General features: G+C 41.1%; 2 protein-coding genes across 3 annotated transcripts; both read right to left on the bottom strand.

Annotated features, from left to right (window-relative positions):
* Positions 1-453: 453 nt before the first annotated feature.
* Positions 454-10,653, bottom strand: MIF4GD (MIF4G domain containing). Of its 2 annotated transcripts, none has more exons than XM_087955818.1 (6): positions 10,513-10,653; positions 6,501-6,637; positions 5,498-5,607; positions 3,962-4,117; positions 3,087-3,179; positions 454-2,129 (listed from the first exon to the last, which is right to left on the bottom strand). In XM_087955818.1, exons 2-6 carry the CDS (start codon positions 6,580-6,582, stop codon positions 1,902-1,904), a joined length of 669 nt encoding a protein of 222 aa, XP_087811944.1. In that variant the 5' UTR covers positions 6,583-6,637; positions 10,513-10,653; the 3' UTR covers positions 454-1,901. The 2 variants fall into 2 exon arrangements, with proteins under 2 accessions (XP_087811944.1, XP_026523233.1); XM_026667448.2 differs by having other exon boundaries at positions 10,174-10,642.
* Positions 10,654-12,206: 1,553 nt separating this feature from the next.
* On the bottom strand, positions 12,207-25,899 carry SLC25A19 (solute carrier family 25 member 19). Its single transcript, XM_026667440.2, has 7 exons — positions 25,754-25,899; positions 25,210-25,397; positions 23,371-23,526; positions 19,823-19,993; positions 16,962-17,145; positions 16,521-16,651; positions 12,207-15,415 (listed from the first exon to the last, which is right to left on the bottom strand). Exons 2-7 carry the CDS (start codon positions 25,339-25,341, stop codon positions 15,215-15,217), a joined length of 975 nt encoding a protein of 324 aa, XP_026523225.1. The 5' UTR covers positions 25,342-25,397; positions 25,754-25,899; the 3' UTR covers positions 12,207-15,214.
* Positions 25,900-27,537: the final 1,638 nt, after the last annotated feature.

The raw sequence follows: 27,537 nt of genomic DNA, 5'->3' as shown, positions 1-27,537 counted from the left end.
TACACCAACCTACCATGTATTAATTAGATGCTTGCTGATCCTTTAATTTTTCCACATATAGAACTGGGTGAGGATGAGTTGTATGTTTTGAGAATGATAAAATATGATAAAACTAGTGAATTGATAAATGTTTTGTTCTACATACTGATACACTTGTATCAAGTGTTTCCATGGCAAAACTACTGACTACTTTCCGAAGAATAGTAAGTAAGGTTGACATACCACTATATATGTGTTGTCAATTCAACTCTGTTAGTATTCTTGGAGAAACCTTCTGGGTGAATAAACTCAGGCTAAAATCTTGAATAATAAGCACTTCAAGTAGCAACATTTTTTGCTGATTCCATATAGGATACCATTTATGGTTTCTGACTGATGAAAGGTCATCTCATGCCTCTAGCTGAATGATTACTCCCTGATTTAATTTAGTCTAGAAAAAAAAAAGTGGAGGCAGAAGTGTAAAATATTTTATAAAAGTTCCAAACAGAATGAATTCTCTTAGGAGAAATTTACAGTACATTGGTTTAAAGTATTGTTGGCGAGAAATGTTATAAAATGTATTGTTACCTATTCCCCCAAAAGGGCTAATTCTGCTGTGGCTTTGGAAAAGTCTGTTGCTTTGCATCTTCTGGAGGCAGAAGGTGTCACCTTAGCTAAAATCTGACCTAGCTTAGAAGAAAGCTGAAGGCTGCAAGCGGAAAATATTTGTATAACATTTTCCTATACTTGGAGAAAAACCAAAGTGCCTCATGGTAGCCTCCTTTTTCTTTTTTTAAAAAAAGTGCTGTTGCAGGGTCAGTCAAAAACCACAGATATCCTCTTGAAGCCTCAAGAATTGCTGGGTAGCAGCTTCTTAGGGCATACTATACTATGATGGACTTTCACAATCTGGTGCCCACCAGATGCTTTGGATTTGAACTTCCATAGAGTTAAAATTCACACCTGAAAGGCATTATGTTGAAGAAACCCACATTAATAAAAAGATTTGTCTCTTTTTTTCAAGGAGAGAACTCTGTAGCCTTTCAGGAATCTAAAATACATGTTTAATTACCAGTTTTGTTTTGCTTAAGGGGGAAGTGGAAAAGGGAGAGAAAATGTCTCTTATCCTATTCTTTTCATAAGATAAGCCTTTTTATTGTGATGAATTTTGCATCTAAGTAGGCAAGGATTAACTATCAAAGTAGCCCTTCTTAGATGATTCCATTGTATATGCTGGTTGTGATAAGACTGTCCATCAAAATCTCCCTTATGCAATACCAGCCTCTCCCTGTCAGACTAGTTTCCTATAGTTGGGGAGAAAAGAAAAGAGTTTGATTTCAGACTAATCTAGTCTAGGCACCGTTTGGATTCCAGAGTGATTAATAGTTCCATTGGAGAAAGCTTGGTTACAAAGAAGTAAATGACACTTGAGCTTTGATCATATAATTATTTGCCTTTTTTTAAAAAAAGAGTAAATTGAGGCTAGTAACCAAGTATTAAGTGAAACAAAGCCTTACCAATACAGACCAGAAAGAGCTGGGTTTTTTTGTTGTTGAAGTGTATGTAAAATGATTCCTAGGCTAGTTTTTAAAACCTGCCGTTGATGTTGCTAAATTGAAAGTAAGGGAGAGAAAACCTCCCTGCGTAAAATGCCAGCCTAGCCTGCAAAAGGACATAATACAAGCCGGTATTTAGTGCAATACAACAGGAGTAGCAACGGCCAAGCGTCTGCCACTTTTTTTTTAAGTGTTTTCTCAGCTCCTCAGTTTTGGGCAGCAGTTCCCTGGCACCAAGGAGCAGGGCACATGTTCTATAACAAAAGGGTTAGGAATTAAAAAAAAAAACACACAAGTTGCAGCTTTGGTGTAAAGTTTGCTGGTGAAAATGGTGCGAATGCAGGCTTTGCTGGTGGTTTCAAGTGTTCAGTCAGTGACCTCACTGTAATAATACTTCTGAGCTGCTTCTGTCATTTTCCAATCAGTGGCCCGGAACTCAATGATCTCCAGGAGTAGCAATTGGGAGAGGGAGCTGAGACCCTCCTCCAGAAGGAATCCATCACGCAGAAGGGAAAAGAGCTCATCCATCCTCTGACTGTTCATCTTTTCAAGCTGTTCGCCAATGCGGTGCAGCTGCAGCACCAGGCAGTCCACCTTAAGGCAAGGAAGCAATGGACTTCTTGAAGAATAGAGAGCATTACCACACACATCCTTGAGGCTTCTCTTCCATCCCATTACCCACCCACAAAAATAAATGCAGTTCAAGGCCTACCTCACCTCTCCTCAAACTAGTACCATCCAGATATGGCCATTTTGCCAACCATTATGGCAATTGTTCCTTTTCCAGGTGCATATAGGAATAGTTTTATACTCAAAAGTACATACTTTCTAAACATATTCTCATTAAACAAGACCCATTTGTATTCCTTCTTGGGACTTTGAATCATTCAATAACTTTTCCAATACTCTTGTTATATATTCAAAATATTCTACAATTTCATCCAAAAGTTCTGATTCTTTTATTAGTATAATTCATTGGAATGTAACATGCATCTGACACTAACCAATGGATCCCTACTTTCATATGCACCCACAACAACCTACTTGACACTACTTAATATTTTCTAACACACGCCATAATCCAGGTGTCAAACTCAATTTCATTGAGAGTTGCATTAGGGCTGTGGTTGACCTTTGGTGGGGGAGGGAGGGTCAGACAGGCATGGCCAACTGGGTGGGCATATCCAGCTTGACGCCATTCACTAAACTGCTGGCATGTTTCCTCTTCACACTGAGTAGACTGGCCCAATGTTTCCTCTTTGCATTGGATAGACCAGGCCGAAGCGACGTGGGCCGTTCCCTTATATTTTACAGGATGGCCCCACAGGCCAGATCCAGCCTTGTGTTTGACACCCCTGCCATAACTCCTTGATTCAGAACTCCCTTACACCTTGATTTCCTTGCATGTAATCCCCAAGTCCACTTCATAAGACAAGACTTTCTCCATTCAAGTTTATTCCACCTTTCCCTTTTCTTTTAGTTCTAATTATCCACCTGAGCTGTGATTTAACAGAATCCATGTTATCCGTGGCTTGTTCCAAGAAAACTCACCTCTTCCTCTTTCTGCAGACTATCGGGCTGTGCCAATCGGAAGAGGCAGTCATAAACAGGATTCACCAATGCCATCATGGGCATATTGTTAACCTGTTAACAAAGTGTGGACTTGTCATATTCATAAGCATTGTGAAATGTTTAACCCCCCCACCCACCCATCTTCAACTTCTTATTACCACTTGGATATTAAAAAAAAACAACTAAGCAAGTAACTATATTGTTAACTAAAAGCAGTGCAGAAAAAATGCTCGTATTTTTAACTTATTTGGATGTTTGCTTAATGACTACAACAAAAAGTGTTTTTAAAAAAATCGGCTCTGGTCGCATTATGCCTTGACTTATGGTCGCAACGACTTATGACTGAAATTCTGAGCTCATGGTCATAAGTTGTGGACTACTGTATACTGAAGTTACTTAAAATAAGCTTTGGGAAAAGAGAGGCATGAACCAACACCAAGCCAACTCTGAATGTTGATCTGAGGCATTTGGGTGTTCTCAGTAAGGTCCAGAGGTGGTATTCAGCAGGTTCTGACCAGTTCTTGAGAACTGGTAGAAATTTTGATTAGTTCAGAGAACTGGCAAATACCACCTCTGACTGGCCCCGCCCCCACCTATTCTCTGCCTCCAGAGTCCCAGTTGATTGGCTGGGTCTTGTTTTGTTGCCCTGCGAAGGAGAATGGAGCTGGAAAGCAGGTTAATGAGGTGGGGAAGGAATGGGGATTTTACAGTATCCTTCCCCCAGGAGTGAGGAAGGAATGGCGATTTTGCAGTATCCTTCCCCTGCCACGCCTATCAAGCCAAGCCCACCAAGCTATGCCCACAGAATCGGTAGTAAAAATATTTAAATCCCGCCACTGATAGAGCCCCCTTACCCGCAGGTAATCAAAGATGTTACAGATAAAAGTGACGTAGCAGATCCATGCTTGGAGGGAATGGGCTCGCAACTCATCACGGCCCTTATACTCTTGCTGCAGTCGGTTGAGAAGGCACCTCCGGAAGATACTTTGGCCTGTTTGTTTGCTTTCCACCTGTGATAAACATCAAGCTGTTAAGTCCAAGGGAAAGCTATATATAACCTATAGATAGATAGATAGATAGATAGATAGATAGATAGATAGATAGATAGATAGATAGATAGATAGATAGAGAGAAAGATTAGATATATAGAGATAGAGATAGAGATATATGCAATCAAAAGAAATTGCAGTCCATGTTCCCTTTATATTGCTCACATGTATAGCTTTGCAGCAGTTGTCTGACCCAGACAATCATTGTCTGACCCAGACAATGAGCTAACACAAACAGAGACCAGGAAAGGGGTCAGTGAGGAAAAGGATGGTGAACTAATGATCTTCAGCTGTCAAAAGAGAGTGACATGCACCAGATGTATCTCCTATTGGAACTGAAATTCAAAAACACACATGTAAAATGGAGGGGCCTCTGAAGTTTTTCTCTAGGCCCAGGCCTAGAGGAAGAACCCAGTACTTTTCCTTTGCCTGTAAGTCATGAAATTAGGAGTCTGGAAAGGAAGAACTAGGTTAAAGTTACTCCAGCAACAATTCCTATAAACTGCCTCCCACCCAGTAGATATCATGTCTTGCACATTTGCTTCCTGGTCTTGAGGGAACATTAGTGGTAGCAGCACGGGACTTTTACCTCAGCATTTGTACAGTGGTAAGGAAAAGCAAGTGACAAAACACGTATGATATTGTAATACAAGCCTGTCCCATGTACTTGAACACAATAGAAATCTGCCCACTTTTTCGGTGCAACTGGGCTTGGAAAGGGAGACCTCTGTTCTCCCTCCATTTTCTCTCTCTTACACACACACTGCTCAAACCCCACCCATAAGAAGACAAAACGTGCCTAAAGAAGCAGGAGCCTCTAGGGGCACAAAATGTGGAGGGAGGCAAAACTGAAATGGGTTATTTAATGAGTTTTGCTCACCAAGTCAGGGGCTGCAGTTGAAGGGATAGATTCAGCTTCTATCCTCTCCTCTGGGCTGGATACCAAACATGTTCTGCAGGTCAGGCCAAGCCAAGCTCCATCTGTGGAAAGGAAGCATGGCTGCTGAATGACAGGCATGCCCAGAACCCTGCTTTAATGCAGCCTACGGGCTCCTTCTTATTAATTAATTACACTGCGTTGTGTTGTATTATTATAGTGTACTACGCATATAGCATATTATATGCAATATGAGGGGAGGATAGCATTATTGTATTGTTATTACTATATTACATTATACAAGTCTATCTCAGACTAGAAATGGGGACATCATCCCACCCCATTCACAGGCATGATGAAAACAATGCTGAGTATCCACAAACAAAATCCAAGGTGTGCTGTAGTTGGATGTGGAAAATGGCATTAAACTTCTTACTGATTCTCAGGACGATTTGGTCGCTCACCTGAGTGATGGCATAACAGATGCGCCCGGCCTCTTTACTGAACACACAGTCTTTTAAGGACTGGTCAACAATTATATTGGCCACTTTCTCCCGATCCACGCTGCTGGGATCTACAGAAGAAGAAGCAACACTCAATTCTAGATTAAAAGAAATGTAAATCCATTTGACAGAAATGACATCAGCAGTGCCACATCAAACACTATTCCAAGTGAACTTGGAGACATGTACCCAAAATTTTGGTGGGCAAAAACAGGAACTGGGATATGCCAGTTTTTCCTACTTGCATGCCCTACAAAGTGTGCTGAAGTACACAGTGGCCAGTAGTTCGATAAAATAAATGCCAAGTGTGTATTTTGGATTAGGTTGTCAACAATTGGGTGCAACTACAGAAAAAGTCTTTCCAGGTGAGGCGCGCTTCAGAGAGGGGGGCCGCGGGGGGGGCGGGGGGCCGGGCGGCCGGGGACGCCCCCCGTCCGTCGTCCGCGGCTTCTCGCGCCCCCAAGGGCCCGGAGAAGCCCCCCCCCCCCCCCCCCACGCACCTTCCAGGGTGGGGGTCGAACAAAGGCTGCCGGGGAACCCAAGAAACAGCGCTCCTCCTGGAGAAAACAAAACAAAACACGCCTCCCGAAAAGGTGGCGCTGCTTGGCTGCTCCCCCCCTTCTGGGCGGCTGCCCTGGGTGGGGTGGAGGTGTGGGGCGCCTGGCCCGCGGCGGCGGGGTGGTGGTGGGTGGGGGAGGAAGGGTCGGCGGGAGGGCCGGGGGCCCGCCGCCGCCAGCCGAAGCCGGCCCCCCTGGGTCAGCAGTGTCGGACCGGGCTACATACGTGTGTGTCCTCTTTAGCTCCTGAAGAAAAGGCCTCTGGGGCAGAGGTTAAGGAATCAGAAGATTTTCATGGCAGCAAACAATCTCTTAATTTGTTTTAAACTCTAAAGATTGTGTGTTTGAGGGCCAAGGAAGAAATGGAAAGGCAAAATTGGGGGGAGAGGGGGGGAAGAGCTACCAACCTTTGAGTGCTGTTTTCAGTAATTGCTGAACTTCTGAATCAAATGAATATATTTTATAGTCCTCTTTGCTTGTCTCCTCCATCCCTTTCCCTTGTTCAAGTGCTGTTAGGTCAGGGAAGCTGCTGAGTTAGCAGGACCTGCGAAGAGAGGAGAGATCATAATGAACAATTTCTTTGGACCAGGGATAGATGTGCCTTGGTTCTTCCCTAGATGAGGCTCTATAACCCACGCAAAGAGAAAAAACTGAAGTTGATAAAAGGAAATAAAAGCCTTGGATAACAAATGAAAAAATAAACCTGGGGAAGATTCTTTTCCAACAAGGGCAGCTAGTATTCCAATTGAATAATTGCTATTTCTGTAAAGCTGTGTCTCCTTCCTCTATTATTTCAAAATAAGGTACTTTAGTGTGCAAAACAATCTAACATCATTGGCTCCCCTATCCCAGTAAGCTGAATGCAGAGTTTCTGAATCCAGGGCCAAGCAGACTGCTCAGTCATCACAATTCCTCAGTTTTTGCTCAGTCAGGCAAAGGTGAGTTGACATGACAGGAATCCATGGAAAACATTTTGGAGATCTGGAATCTACTCAAAGAATAGAGGTTGGAAGGTATGTTCAAAGAAGAAGAGCAATTGTGTTAATATTCTATTAACTCCCCAGTTAACATGTGGCGTTGGGGGATCCTGAGCGTTCTACTTCTTGGTCCCTACACCTCTAAGCCCATTGTTACATCATCTCTGTTCCACTTTCCTTATTCAATTTCATCTGTTCATTTGTTCACCTTTCCTCCCCAAATGTTAACAATTCTTTGTAAAGTACCATTCCTGAAATGGCTCTCTTTTTTCCATCCATCAGTATGTTCCCTTGTCTTGAATTCTTCTCCTTTAACTTAATGAAACCCTTGCTTGTATCTCTTCTGCTACCTAGCCGCTGCCTTTCCCATTTAACATTTTTGAGTCAGGGTATATCAGGAATTCCTGATCATTCTGGTATCATGACCCCCCCAAATAAATAAATGAATCGATGTAATCCTTCAGAATTGGCAAAATTACAACTATCAGCAGTTCCAGCCTGTCTGGCTGAGAGGGAGGAACGCTGGGGTCAGCACCCTCAAAAGGCTGACAGCCAATCTACTGCAGATAGACCACATTTCAAAGGGAAATTTCCATCTATATATTTCCACCACTGTCACACTAATTGAACATCTACATCTACATCTCTTTCTCCTCAAGACAAAAGTGGAACAACTGGAGGGTTCTTTGCCTTGCCCTGCTCCATGACTTTTTCCAGTTGGGCCAAGGGAAGAGAGAAAACAAAAGAAGGGTGAGCCAGTATTTCCTCTTCTTCATACTCACCCCATGCCCCAAAAGTATTCTTCAAGGGAACAAAGCACTGAAAAAATTAAAGCCCTGCCATCTGCTGGAGATAGGGTGACATGTGCAAAACTGGAAGCCTTTCAGATCACACTTCTATTCTGTCTAGAGAAGCATTTTCTTATGCAAGTCTAAAAAACAACAAAGCAATCTCCCCCAGATTCACCCAGGAGTTCACAGCTTCATAGTATGACATGCTCTGCTTGACCCCTCTTGATTTGCAGTAATGCGATAAGAAAATCCTGCAAGAGGTTTGCTACCTAGTGAACTCAGAAAAATAGGGAGATATTTTAGTCCAGGAAGACACACACCACGCTAAGTTTAGTTCTGGCTTAGTATGTTGCATGAATTTAGGTCCTAGGTAAATGGAACTTATTCATCAAAGGATGAATTAAACAAATTACGATCTAAACGCATGTTTGAACTCCATTCTAGAAAAGAATAGTTGGAGGCAGCATTCAAAGGCCTGCTTTTGGAGAGCATTATGGTATCATCAAAACAACAATTATTTTTAAAAGCACTGTTGTTAATATTCTCTAGTTTTTATACTTTGTAGCAGCTATTATTACTAGTAAATAATTATACTGAATTACTGATAAACAAACCATTTTTCAAATGGTTTCCAAAATAAAATAAAAAGTCCACAATTTTAAAAAGTCATCATTTGAAACAGGAGATGAAAAGCAGAATAAGAATTCCCTAGCAAAAAAAAACAGGGAAGAGTTTTAAAAATCCAAAGGTTTGAGAAAATAAAATCTTCCTTAAGCAACAAGATAGAATCAAAGAGACACCAAGCCTTTCTGTCTCAAAAAGTTTTCTGTAACTGAGGCATTCTTATGGAGATTTCTATTTTTGAGAGTCCACAACGGGTCACTTGTAAATATATAAAGAAATACATAAGGAGACAGGCAGGTCTTCAAACCATGGAGATCTTCAAACTAATGACCTGAATTGAACTTCTGAGTGTCAAACCCGCAGCGTCACATGACATATTGGGACTTTTTTCCCTTCGCTATCCGGCCCACAGCTGCAAGTTTGACAGCCCTGATGTACAATCAATATGCACTGCCATGAACTGACTAAGGGTATGACAACTCCTTTTTACAACAACTGCTGTCATTACACAGCAATGTTATTAATGGGAGAGCACAGCCAGTTTTGTTATTGCATGGAGAATTCCCAAATGATAAGTCAGTTTCAACACATACCAGAGCAGTCATACCAATCTTTCTCCTATTCAGAGCATGTGACCACTAGTTAGATTTCAAGATCAGTTACTTCTTTGCATAGCAAGTCAGCAGTCAGTATGTTCTGTGACTGTTCTGACATGTATAGAAACCAGAGCTACTGTTGCCTGATGCCAGACCTCTGGAACTAGCCCCAATCCTGCTGGCCTTTCGCAAAGCTTTTGAAGACCTGATTCTGTGCCTGCCTCCTCATCATGTTAATAATGTCTTTTTATGACTTTCCCAGCTGTGTTATGTATATATTTGTATTCATTTTAACACTGTAAGTCACTCTTAGAGTCATGTATTTGAAATTGGTGCCTACGCAGATGAAATAAATGATAAATGGGGTTCTATTCCATTTCCAACTCCTGAAAGTAACTTTTGGGGTAAAGGAAAAAAGTAATGGCAAACTACTTCAATATTGTTAGCCAGGATATAACACAGATATGTTCACCAAGTCCCTGCAAAGGAGCAAAACTGGAAAGACTCATTTCTTGTATACACCTACCCATACAACATTGGCTGACACAGTCCAGCAAAACCACCACAAATACTTTTGACTGATGGCTCTACAGGTAGTCCTCAACTTACAACAGTTCATCTAGTGACCATTCAACATTACAATGGCACTGCAAAAAGTAACTTATGACCATTTTTCACACTTACAAGCATCTCCACGGTCCCATAATCAAAATTAAATTGCTTGGCAAGCGATTCATATTTAAGATGGTCACGTGATCCCCTTTTGAGACCTACTGACCACCAGGGGAAGCCTGATTCACTTAACAATCATGTAACTAAATTAACTGCAGGGATTCGCTTAACAAGTGTGGCCAGAAAGGTCGTAAAATGGGGCAAAACTCACTTAACAAAACTCACTTAGCAACATACATTTTGGGCTCAATTGCGGTGGTTAAAGTCAAGGCCTACCTGTTCTTTAAAAACCAGGCTTCCCAAGAGGGAAGCCAACTTATCAAGGGGGGGGGGACGGCCCGCCCCCTCCAAGAGACCCGCACCCCGACTTTCTCAGGCAGACCCCAGACAGCGAGAAGGGGAAGTCGGAAGGACACCCACCTGCTCTCTCGCCTTTCAGGCCTCCGATGTCAGCAGGGACGCGCCTGCATCTTGCCGCGGGAAAACGTCCCCCCCGGGGGGCGCGGAGGGGCTAAACCTTTTTGGGGTCCGGCTCGGGTCGCTGGAGGTATATCAGAAAAAAGCCCACCACCAAAAAGAGCAGCAGCAGCAGCAAGAAAGGCAGCAGCTCAAGCATGGAGTGCAAGTGCAGAATGGGCATCCTTCGGGTATTGGCCCCGGCGGCCCCCCGACAATCCCGACAGAAGCGCCCAGCTGGGCTGACCCGAGCAGCCGTCGCGCGTCCCTCCGGCAGGCAGGCCGCTCTGGCTTTTCACTCACTTTGGGATCCGACGGCAACTCCTAAAACTCAGCTGCTGAGTGGGGTGCGTTTCCTCCCCCCTCCTTCCCCCTTGTTTGCACAGCCGGAGGCTTCCTCTTAGTTAGGTCATTTCCTCGCCACAGGATGTGTGGAAGGAAGGAGGAAGACGGTGACAGTATACCGGCAAGCAGCGCCACCTGCTGGCAAATGGAGGTACGCTCCTTTAAATCAAGGTGCTGGAGAGGCTGGGCGAGAGTTTACTTCACTCACGAACGAAGGCAAAATACACGTGTCTCGGGATAACGTTGCAGGAATCAGGATCCAATCTGGGCCGGTCACCGGGACCAGAGGACTCCAGGATGAGCTCCAGCATGAATCCGAAGGCTCGGAAGAACTAACTATCAAGTCCCGGTGACCGATCGAGATTGGATCCTGCAAGGGTTAACCTGTCTGGTTGCCTTTCCGTACTAGAATCTGCGATCCAGCAGCGAAAGCCTGAACCAGAAATAAGGAACATCAGTTAAATACACAAAGTCAGAGACAGAGTCAAGGATTTGGAGTGCTGGTCCAACAGCCAACTACTGATGTCTAATGAGTGATCACACACACACACACACACACATTGTGCAGAAATATTACCCTGGATATATTCACTACATGCACCATACTTTCGAAGTCCTTTTAAAAATCTTTTCATGTCTCCACTAGTGCTATTGCTGCATACTCTCAAATGCTTTTATTCAATCTACGCAGAGGCCAGGGACTGCATCCTCTACTACTATGTTTTACATTACAGTACCTGAATTTAGAAGGGACACTACATTATACTGGTCACTGGATGTCAGAACTCCCTTCCTACAGAGATAATGTCCCGATTTTAAAAAAAATTCTGCAAACTGAGAAGTCAGAAATGGGACAGGCTTTCCACAAACAGGTGGAATATGCCTGCCTGCCCTGCCCAAATGTTGAGTTGAAACTGTGGAAGAGAGATAGTCTTTTAGATAACCAGGTCACCAAGGCTTTATAAGTAATAACCAACATCTTGAATTATCTCTGGAAACCTGCTAATATTCAGTGCAGCTATAGAGCAAAGATGCTATATGAGTAACATGTGGCATGCCCATTAATTGCTTGCCACTGTATCCATATCCAGCTGTAGTTGAACAGCAACTCCATGTGCATCACACTGCAGCAGCCTAGGCGTAAGGTAACTAAAGCACGAGTGGCTTCTTAAAAGAGAAGGATACAATTGAGACATAGACTGGATTTGTGAGAAGATTTTGCAGCCACGAACAGAAGCTGTGTGTTCATGAAGCTATGCATAAACCCTGAATGAGCAAGGGCAACCCAGTACAGGACTAAAGATAAAATATCCCTGACTCTGGAGGAGAAGCACAAAACCACACAGCCATCTAGTCTTATCAACGCTTGGCCTACTCCTCCCCTCCAGGTTTTCACCACCTGTAAGCACTCAAATGAGACCTTTTTATTTTTAACAGACTCCCAAATACAATAATCAGACATTAAGGGCACTGTTTATAAAAAGCAAGTTTATAAAAAGCCTTTCCCTGCCAAACATCCGCTGCCTTTCCCAAGTCTTTCCTAGGTACTGCTTAGGTGCAGTAAAGTGAAAAGGGATGTTTACATGCTGTTCCTCTGTTGGATTCTCAGAAGAAAAGAGTGGCGATCGCAAAAAGAAAAAAATAGTCCACAATTATGATAAATATAATTATATATTTATTTTTCTTTCAAGATAGACACATGTTCTATGGACTAGAAAACTGGGTGGTCCAAACTGTCTCAGCCACAAAAAATAAATCTTTATATGAAAAATACAGACACAGTGTTATAGATTAAGCATTCATGTTAAACACAGGGAGTGAACAAAAATTCAGTAATGGAATCTGAAACCTTGCACAACCCTAGATGTCTACAAAGATCATTTAGATTACAGTACTAGGAGTACAAGTTTGTCTGGGTTCTCATTGGCATAGGAGTCCAGCTAATAACCATCAACGGTTTTGGAGGTGTGGGCAGAAACTGCAGACCTAACACGGAAGTATTAAAGTATACACTGATTTTGGCACTGTCATAAGGCACAATATCTTAACATTAACATATTTGAGGAAGCAGATTGAAGGAGGCACTAAAGGATAGAGGAGAACTGAAAGATAAGTGACCTGGCTTGTACTTGGAGACTACAAATGTCAAGTGTTCCTTCTTTCTTTGGATTGGTGAGACTTCATGCTTGCCTTTTAAGCTTGCTAGTTTGCATGCTTAAAAAGAGGGTAATTCTGACAGAAAGGCAGGTTTCATGAGCTAATGTACTGTATAGGTAGGGAAAAACACAAGAACCCTGGCAGGGTGTGTGGCATTCAAAAAAGACTGAGCTGAAGTTTTCACTCCAGTCAAGGTAATCGCCCAAGTTCTTGACTGGGTGGGAAGGGGGTGGCCAGCAATTCCTTATGCCCCCGAATTCGTGCCTTTCAAAATTCACCAGCAAGAACTATCTTCTTTGCAAGGCTGTTTACTTTGGGGAACGAAGGTAGTTATCCCTTTCCAAGTTGCAAGACTCAGTTTTAAAGGTCCTGCATGAGAACATAGAACAAAGTTTGCACAAATCAGGGCCCTTCCAATGGTATGCAATGTAGCTGGAATGTGACTTTCACAGCTCTTATGAAAATAAATACAGATAAGAGTACAAAGAACAACCTGACCCAGTAGGTAAGCAAAAGAAAGTAGCTTGAAACTTTCCTGCTTGCAGTCTCTGTACTTCTAAACAGCAACAGCTCTGATTCTACTGATTCAGCATAATTTGATACCAAAAGAATTAAAATCCATCCTGCCAGTAGTGGAAGTTTCATAAAAAGAATTTGCAGATACTGCTGGAAACAAATCTCTTAATTTTTTTAAGCCTCTCTCTTTCCAGAAGCTTTGGTTATATCTTATCAGGTATATAGCAAACTGGAGTGTACTTGTGTATTACTTCAGTACCTTCAACTTAGCAGTGTATCTGAATGTGGATTGTCCTATGCTGAAAGGATGTCATGGAGTGGAAATCAACTTGATTGCTGTAAAAAATTTGGTGATTTCCCAACTCTTACCCTGTCAGTTTGCAGTCATTGCTTTTTCCCCAGCTACCATGCAAAGGTTACAGAGTACAAAAATATCTACATAAATAAATATACATTATTTTTATGCTTTTACATTTACATTTTACAGAAAAGTGCATAGAAAATGGGTAGAGAAAAGAGAATCAGCTTCTTCCTGTGTATGAAACTGGGACTATGACAACTCATATTTTATGTCAGGCAGAACTGAATTAGTATAAGAATATTCAGCTTGTGAGGACAAAACCTTAAAGCAAACTTACTTACCCAATTGCAGTGAACTTTTTAATGTAAATACAGAGCATGTACCAGGAAACTGAGAAATCTATCTTTCCATGACTTGGAAAGTAAAGGCTGCAATTCTAAATGTGCATAGTGAGATTTATTTCTGAGTAAACTTCAACAAGATTGCACCAATTGTTTAATTTTCTTTATAGCTTTCATATATATATAAAATTGGCCAAATTCAGCCAGGCAAGCAATTCTTTTTTCACTAAATGTTAAGAGTTCGCTGCAAAAAAATTTCCGTTGTTATTCCAGAGCTTCTTCTTGGGGGAAAAGAAAGCTATCAGGGGATAATATTGTTTAAGAAAAATCATTACAATAATTTAAAAGATGTATCTTTTCACAAAATGAAACTGAATAATTGTGTAGTCAACACTATTTTTTCATCACTTTGATTCAAAATGAAAAAGTTTAAAACAAAAACTTCTTAAGCATTTATATCCAGCATATGTGTTTTAGTAAGAAGGGAGAAGTTGATAGTGCAAAAATATGTGTCTAATTTACAGGCCCCTTGTATGCTTGCCCTCTATTTTGAATTTGGAGTAGTGGCAAAATATATTTATGTATGGGTAGGGCAAGAGGAACCATGAACTCTAATGGTCCTGCTAACACAGAAGGGAAAGATAAGCAGATCTTCCTCTACTTCGTTTAGGATTTTGGCAACAAGACAATTTCCACATACTCACTAATGAAACACTGTAAAATCACAGGGCCTGCAAGAACCTCAGCCAAGAAGCAAGCGAATGGGGGAATGACCTGACAAAACACCTGTAATATTTTTACTGTGGGGCTGAATGGCCAAGGCAGGTAGTTGTCTATTAAGCAAATGTCCCTAAATGCCAGGACATCCAGCTTATCACAGGCATTGCAAAATGGCCATGCTAGAGAAGTCTGGCCAGCCACTAGTCAATATATGGTTCGGTTTAAGGGTATAAAGTTTTCAGGGTCACAAAAGGGGATTTTGATATGTGACCCGGGGGTCTGATTGAAACCCTCTGTTATGAAACAGTAGAAAAAGCAGACACCCCTTTGCAGCAAAGATCTTCAGAGGCCTTGATGATGAACCTCATCAAGACTCACAAACGCTGCAACTGCAGACTAAACAGGCAACCTGAGCAGGTGTTGAGGTCAGCCACCGTTTCTGTTTTGAACCAAACCAATGAGTAATGTGCATCCTGGGCTTGGGCTGAGAGTCACGTCTCAAATCTCCAGTCCCATATGCCTTGCCTCACCCTTCAATCCCCAACTATGATGGCTGCAGCTGCCAGAATTACACTCTTAAGAACATCCACCGGAGGGGAAGGCAGGTAAGCAGCTCTTGCTTGCATTAGCCTTCTTGCTTCTTGGAACCACCAGAGTCTTGCATTGTTAGCAGAAGACTGCAAAAGAGCTCATACCAGAAAAAGGTGAAGCCGGTGGAGAAAGCAGCCTTCAACATGCTTGGGGTGAAGCCCTTGAAGAACCCTCTGGGTCCCTCATCCAAGATTATCTGTCGGGCACAGTCCATGATGCTAGTGTAGCTTCGAACCTGCAGACACAAGAAGTGAGTGAGAAAGAGCAGAGATTCAGGCTGGGTACAAAGTCTTCTCTCCTAGATATAACAGGATGTTGGATTCAGTCTCATGTAATCATAGGGAAAAGTCATGGCAAGAAGTGCTATGTTAGTGCTCTCTCATGGAAACTGATTCCGAAGCACCACATAGCCAGGTTATGCATATTGGTCTCCAGGCAGAAAATGACAAAAAGAATCAGGAATAGTATACTTAAGAGCTATGGATTGAGATTTAGAAAGAAAGAAAAAAAAAGCCACCGCAAACTGGCTAGTTGAACAAAAAAGAAACTAAATATTTATAACACAGTTTTATTGTGAAAAGGTGTATGTTCAATACTTTGAAAGAAGAAGGTTGAATAAGGTGGCACCAACTAAGTTGTGCCTTATTATTACACAAACAAGATGTGGGAAGTTCAGGTGCTCCCACTTCCTCTTTTCTTCGCACACCATTTAAAACTACTAGGCTCTGTGTATAATAAAGCAACCTCTGTCAAAATACGGGCCACTGTGGCTTGCACAAACTGCAGTTGATTCAACGGCAAGCTGAGCAAAAACACAGTGTGATAAACTGCCACCCTTCTGCATGTAACAGGAAAAAAAAGGCAGGAGGGAAAGCATCGGCCCCAAGTTCTCATCTAGAAATAGCCGGGGTGGGTGTGGGTGGGGGCAGCAATGGCTCCATTACAAGCAATGCATCCAATATACACTGAAAGGCTACAAGCATCAAAGCTACAAGATCTCAGTGGTGGGCAGAACATACTTCTAGCAATGTCTTCATCAAAGGCAGGGTTTCCCAACCATAGCAACTTCCTGGTGGGCGTACTTCAACTCCCAGAATCCCACAGCCCACATGGAGAATTCTGTGAGTGGAAATCCACCTACCTGGAAAATTGCCATGGTTGAGAAACACTAAAATAAGGGGACGAGAGCAGGTGAGGCAGAACTCCTATTTTAGATATTGCATAAAAGGGGAAAATCTGGTTGTTTCAGCAGATATACCCCACTTGCCTGATATATTTAGCATGGAAAAAGAGAGGAAAGGGAACAAGAAATATTTCCACAAGTCAAATCCCCTTCTCACCTGCCCAAAGGCTGCTCTGGCTTGTTCAAAACCACCTACTTGCAGTCGCTTCTTGAACAGGTCAAAGGGATAGGTCAGGGTTTTGCTGAGGACACCAGCACAGCTGCCGCACACTAAGTTTCTAATATTACCTGAAAAACCAAGAAGTTAAACGTGGAAGGAAGCACTCCAAAGCTAACTCTGATCCTGCCCTTCAAAGCCCTGGACTGGTCAACATAGGAGAGGCGTGAGCCACACAAGGGTAGGATTATCTTTATGAAAGGTTCTCAGTGGGTTCCTATTTACTTACTGATATCACACTTACAAATTGGCCACCAGCTGATTTCCAACCTTGAGGTAGCAGACTTTCTAAGCCCAGCTTGGGGACAAGACAGCCCTCCCGGTATAACCGCGAGCTCACCTGCCCCCTTTCCCCTGCCCAGCCCCGCCATTAGCACCAACCTTTCTTCGTCTCGTCGCTTGGAACAATCCAGTTGTACACCCTCTTCAGGAGACTGTAGAAGGAAAACTGGAAGCCGGCATAAGGAACAATGGCAATTATGGTTGGGCTCAGTCCCCTATAGAAAGTCAGGAGCCCTTCCTTCTGGTACATGCTGACCACAGCATGGCGGAGGTTCCTGTAAATCTAAAACAATTTAAGGAGGAACATGTTTCCTTGACCATGATGCAAATTTTGCTCTCAGTATGGAAGCTAGATTTCAGCTATGCTGTCAAAAAGCTTCATTACCTAAATGGGCTATCTACACTATTTACACTTCTGGTCATCATTGTATGATGGTTGGTCGCACAGCCAGTCAGATGTTTAGACTGGGTTTGGCATTTTTCTCCATCTATTGAATCCTTCCCAAAGACCTGAGATAGGCAGATGTTTGATGTTCTTAAAGGTGTTATTATCATAGGCACGTGTGAAATCACAGCTCCCAGTTCATTAGCTGCTGTTGGCCTTCATACTCATCGAGTTCTTCCCAAGAATATTAGATGTTTTAATGTATTGGCAGATCCCAGCAGTGTGGCTATTATTTATTCGCTTTTCTGCTCTGAAGAGTACTCAAGTTGGAAAGAATTTTTTTTTAAAGAATATAAAACACATCATGATAAAATCATTACTAAAAGCAAGTAACCAGTTAAAAGCTCGATGAGAGAGAGAGAGAGAAAAAGAAATATCCCTATGGATTTCCTAAAGACTGATCTCAGGAAGACTCTCTCCCATGTGCCAGGCAGAGATCTCTGGCAGCAGAGGCCCTGTGCCTTTTTGTCATGACTAGACAATCCCTGTGCTACCCTTTGCTCCTCCCACACAGCTGCCTTCTCAATGGGGTACTGAAAAGCAAAATGATCTATTATGCAAAGTACAGTTCCTATGATGCCTATCTGGACAATAAGATATAAACTTGCACAGCTTATTCTGCATGCATAATAATCCTTCTGTGGAAAATAATTTCTGAGCACAGAATTTCAAATTTGTGTAAGAGAAGCAAAGACTGTTCCCACAGGAAACTTAACACCTGAAATTTAACACGTATTAGAATAAGGAGCTTCTGAAGATAAAACACCTGTTTTCCTGGGTGAACAGTGATAGACCAGGAAAAGAAGCTGCTGACAGGTAAAGAGACCATGACCATCCCGGATGTGAAGCACCTCTTCCACTTTGCACTTGAATACTTCATACTAAAATGGCTGGATTCAAACATAGTAAGCCAAAATAACTCTGCTTTAGTAAACAAGCCATATTGATCTAATTCCCACATACTGTAAACCTTGATGGATGGTGATTCCTATCTTTCAGGTTGCTTCCCTATCAGGTTTATAGCTTTTCTCAAGATGCAGCTGTTTATCGAAGTCTTCCCTTCACCCTTTGGGACTCTGCATACTTATTTCTTCATCCGCCCCAAGCACTCCTCCTAGCCTTGCCTGTCAGTTTCCTAACGTATCAACCAAGAATCTTGTGACACATAAAGAGGACAGTCCCTCCTCTGTCATCCATGGAAGCCATAATCCATCCAAATAGATTAGACCTAAGGAAAATGGTAAGCTATGAGGAATGATTAGTCAAGGAAAATCAAAATCAAATCAAGAACTAAAGGAAAATGGAATCATAATTGATGGTGGCCATATTTGCAAATCCCAAATAAATATAAAAAAGACTTAAAAGATTTTGGTTTTGACAAAGGGCAGAATCAATTAGATAAAATCTTAATGGGACCGGAACAAAAATTTATAACTAAAATATACAAATACTTATTAGACTTCAAAATGGAAGAAGAAACAGTCAAAGGCACAACGATTGCATAGGCACAGAATTCTGGACACACTATAGAATTAGAGGAATGGGAGAAAATATGGAACATAAATTATAAGTTAATGGTATCCGCGGCATACAAAGAAAATAGGTACAAAATGTTTTATAGATGGTATTTAGCTCCAACGAGATTGGCAAAAATTTATCCCAACATAAGTCCCAAATGTTGGAAATGTAAAAAAGTTGATGGTACATTTTATCACATGTGGTGGTTGTGCCCCGAGACCAGGACATACTGGATCCAAATCAAAAACTGGTTACAAGAGATTATTGGGTACCAGATTGAGCTCAGACCAGAAATCTTCCTCTTAGGAATCATCAAAGATAGATTACTAAAAGAAGTAAAATATTTATTGCTACACATTACAACAGCCACCAGAATAGCCTTTGCGCAGGTATGGAAAACTCCAAATACCCCTAACGAAGAATTAATAATACATAAAGTAATGGAAAGTGCTGAGATTTACATGTTAACATTGAAACTGAAAGAAAAAGATGACTCTGAATTCTCTTTTTAATTTGGAACAATTGGTATAAATAGTTAACAAACAGAACTAAGAAGTGAGACAAGAAACCTAACTGGAATAATCCTTAAGAAAGTAAAACATAATTTCATACATTATACAAAGATATAAGAATAGTAATCATAGTTAAAGCTATTATTTAATATTAAACAAATGTAATATAATGTATTAGGATATTTAAACCAAGAACCTGTATAGATGCCAAGAACGCTGTTGATACCATGATGTTTTATGATGTAATAAAAGAAACTCAATGACAGTCCCTCCTATGAAAGCTTATACCATAATAAATGCATTAATCTCATAAATGGCCCTAAGACTCTAAGTAAGTTGGAAACGAGTCAGAATGGCATCATTTCATTAAATAAATACTGTCGGTGTAAAGTAAGGTGCTAGAATATTCTCCAGGTAGCAAAAACAGAATTAATCTGGAAGCACTGGGGTGGGGGTGGGGGGTAAATCTTTCATCCATCTCTTACCTTCGGTTCTCCTTGGGCAGCCAAGCGAGTGCGCAATGTGTCAAGAGGCTGAACTGTTATAGTAGCAGCACAAGCAGACAGACCGCCACAGATAAAGTGCACAGTGAAGTCACGAGCATCGTAAGATGTGCCATGGTGTGCCAGCTTCGTCAGAAATTCAAAGCTGACAAACTTGTAAAAGAAAACCAAAACAATCAGAAATGTACATATTTGATTTTAAGAGAGCCACCAATCACACAATGGTATTTTAAAAGAATAATTTCTGTTAATGCATGTGGTCCAAAAATTCAGGCTTTGCATCTCTGAAGTAATTAGATAAGTACTAATTACTATGATGAATCTTTTTTCACTTATTTCATTTATAGGATTTAGGATGGTGGATGTCTCTGGAAGTAAGTATCAGTAGAGCTGCATAGTTGGCTAATTTATGGCTCAATGGGTTGAGTGGATCCAGTTAACATAGTTACTTTATGGTTTAATATGTTACAATATCTGAACCTTAATAATTAGGTAAATCCTTCCTCAATTTATACTGAGTTAGCACGTGAGCATACCCAACATCTGAGAAAGAACCATTTGGACTCCTCAGAATTACATCAGTTTACAAACTAGTATCCAAGATAGATTATCATTAAATAATCAAAACAAGAAGAGGCAGCTCAGGAACTTCCAGTTTGGGCTTTTTTGGCGACGGACCGAAATCGCGATCATCTCCGGTTTTGATCCGTGCTCGTCGCTGGAGTGCCCCGAGCCGCGTAGATTCGGTGCTGAAGCCACCCCATAGAGGTGGTGAAGAGCGTGGAGCTATCAGTGGGGTTGAGGAGAGCCACATCTCTCCTCCTCGGCTGGCCATTACTCCCTTTCCCAAAGGCGGTTGCAGCGGTGGTCAGAAATGGCCACCTCAAAGAAGAACCCGACCGGACAAGATTGTGCAGGAGGAAGTTTAAAGGAGAAAGTATGACTGACTGGGTTGAATGGAGAACATCTATTTAAGGTACCTGGAACCTGAATTTTAAAGACTAATACTATTCCTAAAAAAGATTTTAAGCTGAGAAAGAGAAAGGGAAAGGAAACAGAATTGGCTTTTTTCCCTCTAATATCAACAGTTTTAACTGACTTGGAACATTAAGAAGAAAAGATTCGAATAAGAAACTGATACTAATCCACTTTGACATTAATAGGCTACTTCTAGCTGAAAATAAAGTGTCAAAGGGATAAAGATTCTTGGATAATGTAAAAACTTTCTTTAAAAAAAGAAAGAAAGCAGGGGAGGGATAAAGGAAAAAAGAGGGTGGAATCTGGAAAATGGAGGAGACCACCTGGAACTTAAAAAAAAAAAAAATTGACAGTGGCATTTTAACAAGGTTTGCAAAAGATACATTATAGGTAAAACTTTGTTATATGCAAAACAAAGCCCCTGGAAAGAGAAAGTGAGAAAAGAAGCAAGAAACAGTTTTGGATTATTGGATGATTCCTGGAACTTTGGATGGAGGATCCTAATGAAATAAAATAAAATCAATTGGGGGTTGTTTAATTTTTTTTAAAATGGCATCACTCCTTGAAGAGTTAAAAATGAGACTTAAAGAACAAAAAGAAGAAGCACAAGACGGAAGAGGATCTTTTGGCTTTGTATTTCAATTCTTAGAAATGGAGATCTTGAACTATGAAAAACAACAAGAAACGCTGGCAGAACAAGAAGGGCTTGACAATGAAGAAGCCATCTTTAATGACCAAGCAATTTTAAACGGGGTAAAAAAGGGAAAGGGAGGAAAGGGAGTTAAAAACTTTAGCACTGAAGCAACAACCCCCCAAAAAGAGTAATTTGAAAAGTAATCATAATATCAGGAAGAAGCAGAAGGGAGGATCACAGAAGGGAGAATCAGATAGAAAAGGGAATAAAAAGGGGAGCGAGAAGAAGAGAGGGAAGAGGGAAAGGAAAAGAAGCTACAAAAGACAGAAACAAGATATAGAGGTACAGGAAAAACGTACAAGAATTAAAGGTATAAACCTATTTAAAAGACACAGAGACAATGGTTAAAATTTAACTTAAGGAGAGGATTCTGCAAAGGTGCATAGGATAGCATTATTATATTAGAAATAGAAAAGGGTTAGAAAATATGTTAGATGATTAAAGTGATAGAAAAAAATTATATTGATGTGTAATGGAATATTTGTTTGTAAAGAGAATAAGGCTCTCAATGATTTAAAAATAACGTTTAAAAAAAACCTGAAAAGAAACATGGAAGATTTTTATCAGTTGACAAGATGAACTTGAATAAGAATAATAACTTTATTGACTACTGTTAATAATTGTTTGGTTTTTTATTTAAATATTTTTTTATTTAAAGACAGTAATAAGTAAAATATGAAATATAGATGATTAAAGTGAAAGACAACTGATATTACTAGGTAACGTTTGTTAAAAGAAATAGAAATGTAAAAGATTGTTATTAATATTAATGCGGAGCTGTACTTGAATAGAATAATTATTCCATTTAGTATTGTTATACACATATACACAGATAAGAATTTTGTGTGTACTTTAAGGGAATGTACCAAGCAGAATTCGATTGAAAATAGGTATGTGTTACAAAATAGAGGTTAGAAAATGAATGTTATAACTGTAAAGATGTAACTTAAATTTTTAAATAAGATTTGAAAAAAGATACAAAGGTGTTACGCTCCAGTCTAGTAATTACAAGGGAAAATTTGTTTTATGTGAAAAGATAATATGAAATCGTAAACAGGACAGACGAAAGTATAAAAACATTGATTAGAAAGATTTTAAAAATTAGAAAAAGATATGAATTAAGAAAGGAATGAGATAATTTAAAATAAGGCTATAGGAAGTAAAGAAAGGGAAAAGCTATTGAAAAAATTTGCGAAAATAGTTATAAGATATGGATTAGAATGTATAAGATAAATATGTATTGAATTTATGTCTGTATGGAGAAGTGATAACCCGGGTCCACGCTGTTCTCAAAAAAAGATATTTTATTTGTATTTGTATATTTTGTGAAAACTTCAATAAAACTTTTATTAAAAAAAAAAAAAAAGAAGAGGCAGCTGATGTGCTTCTCATCCTTTGGCAAAAATCAACAGATTTTATTTTGCATTTCAGGATCTGGGATGCAAAGTTGTAGCAAGAAAGTGAAATCAGAGAAAATAGAGCAAAGAGTTTTTTGGGCTCTAAGAGCGAGATTTACAGAGTACAAAGTCTGGACAAAAGAAAACAAGAGTATCACTCTTGTGCAAGCATGGAGGTTCTTAATTAACATTTAAAATTATTTAAATTAACTCATTACCAGAACAGAAAAAATGTGCAGAAAAGTTAATATGAAATCCCAAGTTTTGCTAAGAATAAATCTTTAGTCCCAGAATCATAACATTCCATGTTAACAACTCAATTGTGTCATATTAATTCTAAAAAAAATAAATAAATCAGTTTTTGAAAAGAAACACAAAAAGGCAGCTAAACAGATCTCTCTGGAAGTTATGAAAATTGTCAGTTTTCAGGCTGAATAGATAAAATATTATTTGATTCTCACCTGGACAGCCCCATATGTGATGGAAAGAAGTTGAGCAGGGACATGACCTTTCCAAAATGCAGTGACCCCCTCCTCCTGAAAAATCTTACCAGCAGCCTGCCAGATACCATGATACTTCGCATGTGGATTTTTGGAGGAAAGCTGCTCTATCTGAAGCTGAAAAATGATAGCATGAGTAAACTTTCTAATACTTATGTAGAAAATTTAAGACTCCAAAATATCTTAGGGCCATGATATTATCATCAGAAATGTCTTAGGCTATGGTATTTTCTGATATACACTTATTTATCTGGAAATAATCACTATTTACCCTGGCAGGAAATATATAAATACAGGTAGTCCTCAAATTATAACAGTACATTTAGAGCAGTGGTGGTATTCAACTAAAGTTGCCACCGGTTTGGTGGGCGTGGCTTGGTGGCCATGCTTTATGCGCATGCACACTTTGCGTGCATGTGCACGCCAAACACGCACTTTGTGCAGGCACAGAGGCGTTCTAACTTGCCTCCTGCAAGCCTGCATGATGCTGGTTGCTGCAGCAGCTGCTGTGTGGCGCTATTGTGGCGCTATTGTGGCAGCTGTGCTTTGAATTCTGGCCATAAAAGTGAGTATGGGAGCCCGGGCGAGCAGGTGGGCCAAACACAGAGCAGTGAAGAGAACTGGTTTGGTCTCCACTGCTCATCGCCGCTACCGGCTCTCCAGAACCGGGCAGAACTGGTTGAATACCACCGATTTAGAAACTGTTTAAAGTTACAAGGGCGATGAAAAAAAGTGACTTTTATTATTTACACTCGGATGCTTTACAACTGGTTCATATTTATGAAGGTTGCAGTGTCCCAAGGACATGTGATCATCTTTTGTGACCTTCTGACAAGCAAAGTCAATGGGGAAGCCAGATTCACTTAACAACTAGGTTACTAATTTAACAACTGCAACGATTCACTTAACAAATGTGGCAAGAAAAGTCATAAAATGGGGCAAAACTCACTTAACAAATTTCTCACTTAGCCACATAAATTCTGGCCTCAATTGTGATCATAAGTCAAGGACTACCTGTATTTACTTTGCTACTTTAGAATAGGCATAGGCCTCCTTAGCCTTCCAGCAACTTCAATCACCTGGAAGGTCACACATACAACACTGGCCTCTAATTTCAGGAGGCTCATCCCAAACTTTGTGCAGGTTAGAAAGTGAAAATATTAGACTACAAAATCTTCCCAAAAGTTTAGAATATGTAGAAGGGAAATTCGGTTAATCATCTTTTCAAGGGGCCAAAATATTTTTTAAAAAAACCCTGGAGTAAACAAAGCAAATCTTTAAACATCCCTAAGTAATAATCATCACGCTTCCTTGCCAAAGCAGTGCAACACCCAAGGAAAACCACTACACTGAGTTGCACAATACAAGCACAGGAACTACTATGCTAAATCAAGCGGGAAGGCTTTCTAGTTAGTACACTCTTCCCAAGGGGCTCTTCAGATGCTTGTGAAAGTCCATCTCACAAGCCAAGTATGTCAGGAAGATACCTGTCACCACCTGCCTCCGATTCCATACAACTATCGTAACTCCTGTAGTAGCTCCTGTAGTAGCTAAAGAGCCACCTTCTGTTCCTTTAAACGGGGACCAACATCTTCAGGTGAAGGAACAGTCAGCTGCGTTTCTGTCTTGATGCAAACATTATGCAAGCAGCTGAGGGGATAAAAACAGCGGGCTCTGTCATTAAATTATACAGCCTCTGGAAATGCAAAGCTAACGGCCAAATCAGCTCCTCAGAAGAACGTTAACGCTCCGTCCGTTATCCACCTTCCTCTTGATTGTCCGACGTCATAAAGATAATACCTGAAATCGAATCTTCAGCACATCAAAAGGGCCGATCATTGCCCGAGTGACCAATCCGGAAGCGGATCCTGCCGCCGCTACTTTCAGAGTCGAAAGGGAGCTACACTCGGAATCCGGATCATAGCCAACCATCCCTACAAGGTCTACGGACCTTGCTCTCCATGCACGACCCCACCCGGGCACCAACACTGGAGGCAAAGGGCAAAAAAAAAAAAAAAAGAGTCGGATCGAGAGCGGACGCCGGAGAGCTTCAGCTACAGCTGAGACCCTGTGTGTGTGTGTGTGTGTTTACAAAGAGAAAACAGTGCATCTGAGCATGTTTAAAGTTCCATTCCCCCGCAGCACTGAAGAGCCGCGCGCCGGCTTTGCGCGGCCGTGAACCGAGCACGTGTCGTCCTCAATCAGCCTGCCCGGCGGCTGATTTTGTGGCTGCCTTGAGAAATAGACGCGGCAGCACCACCACCACCACCACTCCCAGCCCAGGTTTCCCCTCTGCGACCCTCCCCGGGCATCGCGACCCTCCTTCGGCTCCAGCGAGGCTCACCCAAGAGCGCGGCTTCCCACGGCAACGAAATGCGGCGACCAATCGGAGCCTTGGCAAGGAGTCAACCCGGCTCCACCCGAGGACCCGAAGGACGGGTCTTGAAGGACGACCTCACGCGGCTCTCGCTCGGGATGACAGCCGCCGGGCTCCCTGGGAAATGTAGTCTGCAGTGCTGTGGTGCCTGAGGAGCGAGGCGGGAAAAAAGGGGGAAGCGAAGGCTTTCTTTTAAAAAGGCTCTGATGAACGGCCATAGGCGGACCCGTTTTAAGTGGTCTGGGACCGATTTCTTAAAAATTAGCCAAAGGAACCGCACAACCCAGAGAAGAAGTAAAATACAGATCCTTTCCGACTGCTGGACGCCACTCCCGTGACTCCCCGGTAATTTATTCTCGACGACGGCAGCACCAGGAGACTTCAGTAAAGAAGTCTCGTATTTCTCTGGAAACATCTGTACATGGGGACGGCACAGCAAACCTTTCCCATTTTCTAGTTGCAGGGATAGGAAAGAAGGGAGGTGTGTCTCTGTTTCTTGTGGGCTTCTTATTAAGGCGTGGCAGCCATGCACAAATTTTGAAGACGTTTTTTCCCTGCCACCACAAAGCGGTGTATAATATAGTTTGCGAGCATAATTTAGTCCCATATCTATCAAAGATAACATCTGTTCAGAGGATGAACCGAAACGAGTTTTCCTGTCGTTTCCACCGTTTGTATTACTTGGTGAAGCTACTTCAACAAGCAGCCCCGATCTTACACTATCAGAGTTTGAGTTTTTATTCCTAACTCCAGGTTGGGGTACCAAAGGAAAACAAAGACTATTTAGCTGTGCATACTTTGTGTAGTTGAACCTGGTACTCTTCAATTATGTTTGGTTTTAATAAGATCTGATGTTATAAGAGTTGAAATCCAATGCCATCTGAAGTTGCCAAGTTTGAGGGAAACTAATGCAAATCAAAATCACATGGCTGAATTCACACATGAACTAAGCTAGTACAAAATTATCAGTTTGTGGAGTAATGTAATTTTAAAGAAATGTTAATACATTATTCAATAAGGTATTGTTAAACAAACTAGCTTAGGATAATTAGAAATCCAGACTTTTGTGTCTCACTCATCAAACCATTATTGAAAGCATTTGCACCAAGACAAATTCCTTCCAAATCACACTTGGCCAATAAAGAATTGTATTTTATTCTATTAAATAAATCAGGGTAATATATGAACTCAGCCTCTTTTACCAGGTAATGCTGGTGTGTCAGCTACATCCTTCATCTGGAATCAGTGAATTGGCAATCTATTTGGCAATCTAGCTAACAATGTACCATAGATTTCCTCTGAACATAATATAGAAATTGTACTGCTTTAAAGACATTGTGCAATCACATAGCAGGATTGACTGCTTTGAAGAAGGGGAAAGGGGGAAGCTGTGATTTGCCTATAAACCTCTGCCATATTGGGGCAGTCCCAAAGTACCATCACATCATGCCATTGAAATAAAATAGCAAACAGATTTGTGAGAGGAGATGAAATTTCTTTTCAAATACTGTATATACAGTATCTGTAAACCATATCAATCAGAAAAAAACTGGACAACACACAATAGGGGAAAAAACCAAATCTGAAAATATTCATAATAAGCAATCAGTTTAATAAATAAACCATAGCATGCTCAGATGCCTGTCCATAATCACATCATAAACCAAAGGTTCACTTTTAACAAAATGTTTTTAAGAGCCTTCCAGGATGCAAGGAGAGTAGAGCCTGGCATCTTACCTGAGGAAGCAAGT

Source organism: Notechis scutatus, chromosome 2, assembly GCF_049901735.1.
Source record: "Notechis scutatus isolate UNSWTSFEM ecotype Mainland chromosome 2, rNotScu1.2, whole genome shotgun sequence".
Lineage (NCBI taxonomy): Eukaryota > Metazoa > Chordata > Lepidosauria > Squamata > Elapidae > Notechis > Notechis scutatus.
Note: the sequence above shows the minus strand (reverse complement) of the source record. Positions and strands in the feature narration are given on the sequence as shown.

Bases quoted from the DNA above. Each gene is read 5' to 3' on its own strand.
- SLC25A19 (XM_026667440.2), bottom strand. From the start codon at position 25,341: ATGGTTGGCTATGATCCGGATTCCGAGTGTAGCTCCCTTTCGACTCTG. The intron at 17,146-19,822 runs GTAAGAGATGGA...AAATTGTTTTAG, and splicing joins CTGCCCAAGGAGAACCGAAG to ATTTACAGGAACCTCCGCCA. The intron at 15,416-16,520 runs GTGAGAAGGGGA...TTGTGTCTGCAG, and splicing joins CCAGAGCAGCCTTTGGGCAG to GTTCGAAGCTACACTAGCAT.
- MIF4GD (XM_087955818.1), bottom strand. From the start codon at position 6,582: ATGGAGGAGACAAGCAAAGAGGACTATAAAATATATTCATTTGATTCA. The intron at 4,118-5,497 runs GTGAGCGACCAA...TGTTTATCACAG, and splicing joins TCTGTTATGCCATCACTCAG to GTGGAAAGCAAACAAACAGG. The intron at 2,130-3,086 runs GTGAGTTTTCTT...CCTTGCCTTAAG, and splicing joins GTCTGCAGAAAGAGGAAGAG to GTGGACTGCCTGGTGCTGCA.